The 9,616-nt window shown below is 32.8% G+C and overlaps 1 protein-coding gene across 1 annotated transcript in view; it reads right to left on the bottom strand.

The window, feature by feature from the left end:
• Positions 1-2,501: 2,501 nt before the first annotated feature.
• Positions 2,502-9,616, bottom strand: part of LOC147071111 (zwei Ig domain protein zig-8-like) — a 195,846-nt gene continuing 188,731 nt past the window's right edge. The window contains exons 6-7 of the mRNA XM_085948042.1: positions 4,787-4,955; positions 2,502-2,810 (exon numbers count right to left, since the gene is read on the bottom strand). Coding sequence (XP_085804168.1) covers positions 2,668-2,810; positions 4,787-4,955 — 312 coding nt within the window. The 3' untranslated portion in view covers positions 2,502-2,667. The remainder of the gene's footprint in view (positions 2,811-4,786; positions 4,956-9,616) is intronic.

Genomic DNA, 9,616 nt, shown 5'->3' with positions numbered 1-9,616 from the left:
CATATTTGGAAGGGTAGACTATGGCTTTTATAATTATACGACTATAATTATTATTATGGTCGACATTTTCGAAGATGGGTTTATAGCCTGAAACACCTGTCAACTTAAATGTCTCAATTAACTCATTTAGTGCTAACACTGCGACTGGCGCGTTTGGAGTACTTGGCCATTAGATATAATTAACGTGTTATTTAAATGTGGTAATTAAAAGGTAATTAAAAGGTCAGCAGTGTTAAATTAGAATTAACAAAAATAACTTTGTTTGAAAATCATTATAATATTAAAGTATTTTATCTGTAGGATTTATCAATATTGGTTATAACTGAACAAAAATCAGATAGAGAGGGAGAGTGCCAGAATTATTGGCAATAGTTAAAACACTGATGCAATGGCAAATATTTCGAAATTATTTTTATTTAAATGTATAAAGAGTATTTTCAAAATTTGATAAAATATTAGAATTCTTACCAACCTTGCTGGGGTAAAAAGATCACGCAGCATATGAAAATGCGGGGACTACTCTAAATCAACCACGTGCATATAATTCCGGAGGAGTTATCAGAAAGACAGACTATGTACACACTACACATCCCCTGAGTGCAAAAGAAGACCTGAGCAGACAAACCTGATATGGCTGAATTTCGCCAAACCAACTGGAAAGCGGTGCAACTGAATCGTCCAAGATGGAAAAAGTTTTTAGACTAACTTTAAGCTTTTGAGAATGTCGGGATTCTTTTATGAAAATACTCAAACAGTGAATAAATTAATGATACTGAGAGACAATAAATGGTTATTTCGTTAAAACTGTAGTACTATAGTTTACTATAAATACGAATCATGTATCTACCGTATTAAATATATTTATAATATATTGTGATGAATACCAATTGATTATAAAATAATGTTTTTATTTTAAATAAGTTTTCATTGTGGATAATAAAAAATAAATATAATCGACTTAATTGCTTAAGAAGTACTTTCATTTTATGTTTAAATCAATTTAAGGAAACTTTCATCGAATGTTACAAATTAATTATTTATTTGTTGGTCACCGTAGTTATGAAAAATATAACTTTCTTCATAGTCTGAATGACATCACAGTCATAAAAATGATTTTCTTTTTGTTAAGTATTTATTATCAGAGAATTCTTTAGTTATCTGATGTAACGAATCTCTATTTGTCTAGAAAAATTATTAATATCAATATTTTTGAAAAGATCATAAAATTAATGTACGATGGCGATGTTTGATGGCGCCATTGTATGTCTATAAATAAATTAATGATATGCCAATTAGAATGTCATTTAAAATCAACCAGATAACAATTATTGTTTATTATTCAAGTACTTCTCAAAAAATGAAAAAGACTGAAAAATTATGTTCAATAATAAAGTAGGGAGTATTTTTAGGCACCCAGTTAAACCGGTATTGGTTTAAAAACATGCTTACTAATTATTATTATTCTGAAAGTATTTATAAAATGTAATGGTGAAATATTGTATAGGTAGGTAATTATTTATTTTAAATATATATTTTATAATTTGATTGTAATTCCATGAAGTGTTATTGTATAAAACCGTCTTATTTATTAAATACATAATATGATAAAACATACCTACTAACATTTACATAATGGTTTTTTTTTATTTACCCAATGTTTTTTTTCTTGCAGCTTGCCTTGTCAATCGACTCTTGAAACTATCTATGAAGTTTTTACAATATATAATACATAATCATAATATTATGATAACTTTGAGCTAATATAAACTAAAAGAATGTTATTAAGAAGAACAAAAAAGATAAAATCTATTTTACAATGTGTGTATTGAAAAAAAGCTTGACAAAATGAACTAAAACTAAAAAAATATGTTGTTAAAAATACATCAAAATAGCTAATAGAAAGTTATTAAGAAGAACAAAAAAAGATAGAATCAATTTATTAAATATAAATAGTCGAATTGGCAAAATATTTACGCCAAAAACTTTTTACATAAGGCTTAAATCATAAATTTATCAGGCATATACTATTTTCTTTTTTTACAGAGTGTCTATTTACCAATAATTAGACTAAAACTAAAAAAATGTTGTTAAAAATACATCGAAATTTAAAATAAACCTCTTTTAAGAAATTACAATCTTTACCGGATTGTAAAGCCGATTGAAAAAACATAAAAAATCAATTGACAATTATTAGAGTGTCTTCTATATTATTGAAATTATTCTTTCATAGTTTAATAAAAATATCCAGTACATTTAAAATCCAAGGTAAATTAATGATAATAATTTTATTGTAAAGTTAAATATCTTAAAAAATCTTATTTACCATGATATCATTACTGATAAAATTGGCACGTAATGTAATTTTCAAAAAATACCTAAGTAATATTAAAATTCCTCAAAAATCATAAAATTTATCACCAAAAATGTCACGTATTTAAAGAAATAAACAGATAATAGGAAGTTAAGTTTGTACTAATTTTTTAGCTCAAAAATATCACGTATGATTTATTATGTATCATTTTTAGGTCAAACGTTTATAATCCTTTAATAATCACTTCAAACCATCGAAAAGTTATAACTTTTCCAATATAATTTTATTAATATGTTTCGATTCACTTATTAATTTCCGATATTATCACTGTTAACATTTTGATCACTTAGAATACGTCATCCTGGTTCCAAAACCCTCGTCACCCGGAGACCACTGACGCGGTAAACCCAGAACGAATGAAGCAGTAGGAAACAGACTTGCAGCAAGATACAAGATGCAGTTCTGGCAGCCTCGCCATGCATGGCTGCAGGATGTTCACCTGAAAAGAATATAAAATTTTTGTTACTAAAATATTACGAAAATGTTTTCAAAAATGGATTTCTTTAGGAAACGGATACTGTCACAGCTGCCAAATAACATTATGTTTACCGATGTTTGAAGAATATTTTGTTCAACATCTTTACACACACGAATGCTTTCAATAAGTTAAACGCAAAACAGATGAATTTGAATTCGTTGCAGAAGCACATAACTTGATCTGACGTGCCCGTATAAAATTCAAATTACCCGGTATACATTTCTCATGTCTCATATTTTTATTGCTAGCCCAATGTATTATGGGAGCTAGTAATAACTATTTTATTCTATAATGGAAACATAATAATTACACGACAAAAATTAAAACTCGTTTTAAAAGCAGAAATGTTTGCTATCAGAGAACCTCTTGAGTAGACAATGAAAATATTAAAATACAACACCAACAACTCTATCTACATATTTTTAGATAGATAATTCATTCCAATCCAAGAGATACCCCTTCAAAACCCATCACAAATACACCCTAACATAATTAACTTTACTATATATCTAACACTATCAACATAGCTCCGAATGATAGGAACAAAGCCAATATGAGATCATACAACGATAGCTGAAAACGAGAAAGCTGACAAATACGCTAAACAAGCCACAACCGACATAAGACCTTTAACTTAAACACGATTCCCTTAAAGTAAACAAAAAAAAAAACTTAACGAATATACAATACAGCTATGGTATTAGGGGTTGCAATACCAAATAAAAATGTCAATACCGGTTTTTCGGTATTTCTTATTGAATACCGGTATTAATAATACCGGTATTTCTTAAACATTAAAAAACAGAAGTAGGTGCTTATCAATAAATATAGCTATTAATATATTTTTTAAACATTATTTTATAGCGAAAACCTACATACCTACCTACATTTATTATGTTGACATTTCAAAAATATATATTGATCATAATTCTAGAACTAGTGATTTTTTACACATAATTTGAATATATTGATAATTTTAACTAAAGCCCTCAAAAGTTCACCAAGTGCAAATAATTCCGGCTGCAGGAAAAGCATCTTTAATTCAACGCTTGTACAGTCATCAATAATTATAGAATAATTGAACATTTTTCTTACGGATCGGATGTTTTCTAATTCGAGATAATATTATGATAATTCATCGCGACAATTACTTATGTAAATATATTTGATGAAATTTTATTTATTATTATTTCACCTCTGTTGGATTCACTCAATATATTTGCGTTTTAGCAGCAGATAACTTATAATTCATTTCAACAACGTAAACGAGTGTGCTTTCACAATGCCGAAAATTCCGGTATTTTGAATTTTTAAAACCGGTATTTCGGTATTGAGAAATACTGGAATACCGATATTGCAATCCTTACATGGAATAGCACATACACAATATCCGCTATAATATCAATAACACGGAAACTTATTCCTGACGTCCGCCACCACTGGAGAACATGAAAAACATCACACAAAGTCACACAGATACTCTCAAGCCACGAAAAACTCAGTATATCTAAAGAGACTCAAACTGAAGGATAATGACTGCTATCCATGTGATGGCAACACGTCTCAAATAGTGTGACATGTCATTAACGACTGCCCAATACTAGAGAAGAAGCGATGTGCTCTTGGCACTCTATATATACAACATTATCACGAAATTTACCTCCGAAAATCTCCAACTAAACAACAAATTAACACAAGAATACTACACAACAACATATTATCTCATTCCGGTTATTTTTATATTTTTACACGAATACAATTATAATGAAGGTAGGTATTACCGCTGGCCTAGGTGATTGATCCTAAATTCCTATGTGTTCAATCAAAATGTCTATAACAACAAATTAATAATGATAATAGTATTATAGACACCATAACCACCTCAACTAGTAATACGTTATAGAATAATTATTAGATAAATAATTGTTACCACTTACCATTAAGGATGTGAACCCTGACATGCGCCGGTGGGGCGTTGGAAGGTGCGCAGGTGTATGCACCAGAATCTGCAGGACGAGCTCGCTGGACGAGGAGTCTACTGGAGCTCGCTAGTCCTTTCTCAGTCACCAAACTGATTCCACCACGGGCCGAGTCAAAGTTTATTATCTGAATACAAATAAATTATTTTATTATAATATTGTACCTACTAAGGATCACAATCTTGGATAGAATAGTAAATCCGGGATAGAGAATAATATTATATTATATCACTTGAATACTGTAAACTTATTACGATGTAATTATTGTATTGATCTTCAATTAAACAACGTTTCCCGTTACATTTCTATTCTTGGACACTTGGACACGCTGCATCACCATAAGCCGGCTCTCACATCAAAATTCGCCCGCCTGCAACGTGTCGAATACGTCGATGTAACGTCATCGTTATTCACAAAACGCACATTGTAAAATAGAGCTCCGCAGACTGGTCAAATAATGCGGCTGTTTAGTTTGAAAAAAACATAGGTATGCTGTTGCAATCGACAAGTTGCATGCTTCTCGGGCTTCGAGTCGAGCATGCAAACACCAACGAATTGATCATTGCTATACCGGCTCGCCGATTGCCGCATCTAAATATTATCTATCTATACGTTTCTAAGGTTACGTGCGATTGTCGCTATATAGATCTGCGCAATGATTTGAGTTACCCCATCGCCACCCGCCATGTATATGCAGCCGCGTGCCAGAATGGAAAGATTTTAGTGTCACACTTCCTTGTTTCGAAGCGATGCTGCACAGGACTTATGTAGCAACCATGCACATTTTGGAAAGAATTTTAGAAAATAAAAGGAATATTGACTTGTTCTGCCGTCATTTATCTTCAATGACATGAAGTTTAGTATCCTCTGTACCAGTGTACTGAAACTCTGCCGAAACAGAGGAGCCAAGAGATGTTAGTGATGAATTCCGTCCTCCATATGATGCAGCAAATTTTTCAAATGTCTTGGTTAATATCAAGTCAGCGTGGCCAATCGGGCCCGTGTATAGACGGACCCTGGTAAACAGATTCGCTCAGTCAGATCCCATCAACGGGCAGTCTCAGGGGACGTGTTTAGCGTCTTGGTGGTCGTTCTAGCATGTGCATTTCGGCCCATGTTCTATCAAACGAAAAACCAACACCGGATCGCCGTTTTTGTAAGATTTGATTAATGGCTGTGCGGCATGTGCGACTTTAGATGTGAGAGCCGGCCAAGTAATACATGATGGCTTCTTTTCAACGTATTATCGGTACTTTCAATCCCGGAATAATTCTGCGATCAAGAGGTAACCGGGAAGCCGGTATTACAAATTCTAAAGCCTACTCATTTATTACTAACAATGTAAAAGAAATTGGAAGTTATTTTAACGTATCTATCATGATAATATTAAATTACACTGAAGGCATTATGTTACATTTAGGCTTCTTATTTTGATATTGAGTAAGTAAAGTATATTCAAAGGCTGTAGATAAAACTGTCTAAAAAGCCTTATCCATATTTCACCCCAACTTGTCGCAATTTCCCAGCAGCTATTTTCCAAAACCTTTCACCGATCATAAATTGAGGCGACGAAAAAAAATTGTATGTAAATAGAGTAGGAGAGTATCTACTTTGCGTCAAATAGCTCGAGAAAGTGATCGTGTTGCAAAAACGCTCTTTATAAAAGTTGTTCGCACTTGGAATCCGAAGAGTGACACGTAGGCGACGATAATACACTCGGATGCCGTAGATAAAGTGTCGTACTTGGAAAATAAAATAATATAAAAAAACGACAGCTCTTTTTAAAATTACCCTATGCAATTCTTGCGCTGTAGAAGAAATTGCAATTTGCGCAATTACAAGGTTATGTTGTTCCACAATAATTGGGGGGGACTTCGCTCTTACTTAAACCCTATCGACTAAAATTATTAAACATGGAACATGCTTTGCCTACTGATTCTCTGAATACTGGTTGTCCAAATTCGAAAGAAAATTTATTTGTCAAAGTAACCGAATCCAAAGGATTCAAACAATAATTATACTTTTCTGAAAATTATGTAATTACAATAATAAAACTAAATTAATAATAACAGACTAACAATACGTCGCACAGAATGTAGGCTATTGAACGTAAAATGAAAATAATCGGTGCGCGTAAGTAATCGGGGCAGGGCGCGGACCGCGGGCGGGCTGCGCGTATATTGTTGTGTTACGTCTATTTTTCGTAACGCTTTTGCGTCGGAGATCATGAGTAAAACATATTCCATGTTAAAAATCGGTGTGTCTACTTATGTTCGCGCGCTAGAAGTATACTTCTTTGGCGTAACAAAACAAAAACAAAACTTGTCATAACCTATATTCTTCGACTAGCTCTTAACTATCTTGTTAAATTACACACTGTAAAAAAGGGGGCGCTTATTGGAACGCCGTTGGTTTATTTCTATACATTTTAACTTAATTTAGTAAATTATTAATTATTTCTCGTTATTTTTATTTTTAAAGTAACAGCTGTCACTCAAAATTTAATCGTTTGTTTATGTAAGGAATTGCAAACAGACAACAATAATAAATTCGTTGCCAAGTAACTTTAACTATTCATGGCGATTTGAGGAATTCACTTCGTTCATAGCAAGTTATCTAAAACGTAGACTAAGTGCCACCTTAACTACCCATCTACAGAAGGACTATGAACCTGTTATTTTCAGTACTAATTTCAACCATTTTCAACGAACTGACGTTGGGCACTTGATGCCCATTTTTCCAAAACGCGTGGCACATGATATTATTTTCAACGCCACCCTTGATATTGAATACTTCGTCTTCAACCATATCCGCCCCTTAGTTGGAGCATATATATTATACACCACTCAGCGCCTCCAAGAATCTTTATTGCTACCCAGTCTTCTTGTGTCATTCCAGGCTATATCAGCATATCGTAGATCCGTCGTATACACTCTATAGATAGTATTCAGCGGCCTTCTGGACCGCGAAATCCGGTTGGCTTGAAGAACAGGACGTAAGCGAAGTTGAGATTCTCTTCTGACATCCGCAGCATGTGGCTGAGTCAGATCCACTATCAGCTTCACTCTCAACGGGTTGAGAGGCTGCTTGGTATTGTTTGTGATATTGAATAGAAGCTTAATTTTTCTTTTATTATTTTAATTCAATTTTTAATACATTACCTATATTATGGTACAATGATTTTTTTCTACAAGTATACCTTTTTTAGTATTTTGCAGATAGTTCCTATTTTATTTCATGTATTAATTTATTTGGAAATTAATATTTCTGATATGATATTAAAGGAATCAGACGGAAATAAAATATTATGTAAGAACATTTTATTGATCGAATTAATATAATTTGATATATAATAGTTTGATGGTTTACTTAATATTACAAACAATTAGTGAATGTTATAGTTAGAATATTTATTCACATTTTTTAGGATAGCTCATAGCGTTGTGTACAGTCAATAACATTGAAGTTAATGACCCCACCAAACTACACCTACCCCACATCATATCCGGCCAGTATCTCAGGAGCAGTTACCCAAGACTGAGGTCGCCATGCACTCAAATTAGGTTTGACTGAATTTACATGACTTTAAGTTAAGGTACCCATGGGAGAGATGAGCACGTAGAGGTAATATTAAAAATTGTAGTAAGTAACAAATTAGAGCTAATAGAAAACTGCCGAACATTCTTAGTGAAGAGATCTTCACATTAGCAGTATGACCCCGCAAATTTTCTAAATGCAATAAAATTGGCCTTTGTGGCGACCAGATCGGACTGTCCAATGGTTCCAATAGCTGGTTGAACCGACGTGAGAAGCACTTCCCTTTCCGTACACATTTTAGGACGTTCTCAGAGGATGTGGTCTGCATTCTGTATTTCTCCGCCACATGGTTATGTTGAAGAGGTAACAGTCAATAACAAGGCGGAAATGAGTTGTATATTGTATTACGTAATTTTAATTAACAGCACAAAAAGGCGCATTTACTCAATCACATGCATACTTTACGTAATTTTGAATTTAATCACTGCTTCACGGCCAATAACGACTTCGATAGAACTGGAAAACCTGACCCTGTTTCTGACAAATTTGTCAGAAACGACGCATTACCTCTGGGATTCAGATAATATACGAACAGTCTTACCTCACTGTATTAAACAGTAGGATTAATGCTACCAATATTTTATATAGATCAGTGTTTTCCAACCTTTATACTAAGGATATAATCAGCAGACAATGCATCGATATAATTATATTAAATTACACATGGTATACATTTTAAAGAGAGGGCAACTCTCATCAAGTCGATTTGAATAATCATTTTAGTGTATGCCAAACAAAAATATGAACTGATATTAAGTTGCAATAAATATAAAAAAATATAGGATATATTTTGTTATTACTCTTGTGGGATATAATATTCATTTCCGTTATATTCCATCAGCTTTTACCTATTGAGCAGTTTAAAATGAAAGTAAAGCAAAAAAACCTCTGGGTGTTTCATCCCTCTTTTTGATAAATCACCCCCATGTTTCAAAGTGACCGCTTTTTAATCAGGGCTAAAGTCTAGCTAATGGGGTAGTGATTTCAATATATTGACCAGCCCCTACTGCGAATAAATTAACCTTTAATTAACTGAGGCGATACACGGAAGTATTCTTGCAGAAAAGTTTCAATGGTACGTTACATTATAATAATATTATCACGTGGTGAAAGTGAGCTCGTAGAAATATATAAGTTCAATTTTCATCATAAATTAGCTTTCTACTCTCTGGCCCCTAACATATACATACG

The sequence above is a fragment of the Rhyacophila brunnea genome, unplaced genomic scaffold, assembly GCF_057557595.1.
Source record: "Rhyacophila brunnea isolate RB1 unplaced genomic scaffold, BYU_Rbru_1.0 scaffold_20, whole genome shotgun sequence".
Classification (NCBI taxonomy): Eukaryota; Metazoa; Arthropoda; class Insecta; order Trichoptera; family Rhyacophilidae; genus Rhyacophila; species Rhyacophila brunnea.
The sequence above is the reverse complement of the archived record's forward strand: the minus strand, read 5'-3'. Positions and strand labels throughout refer to the sequence as shown.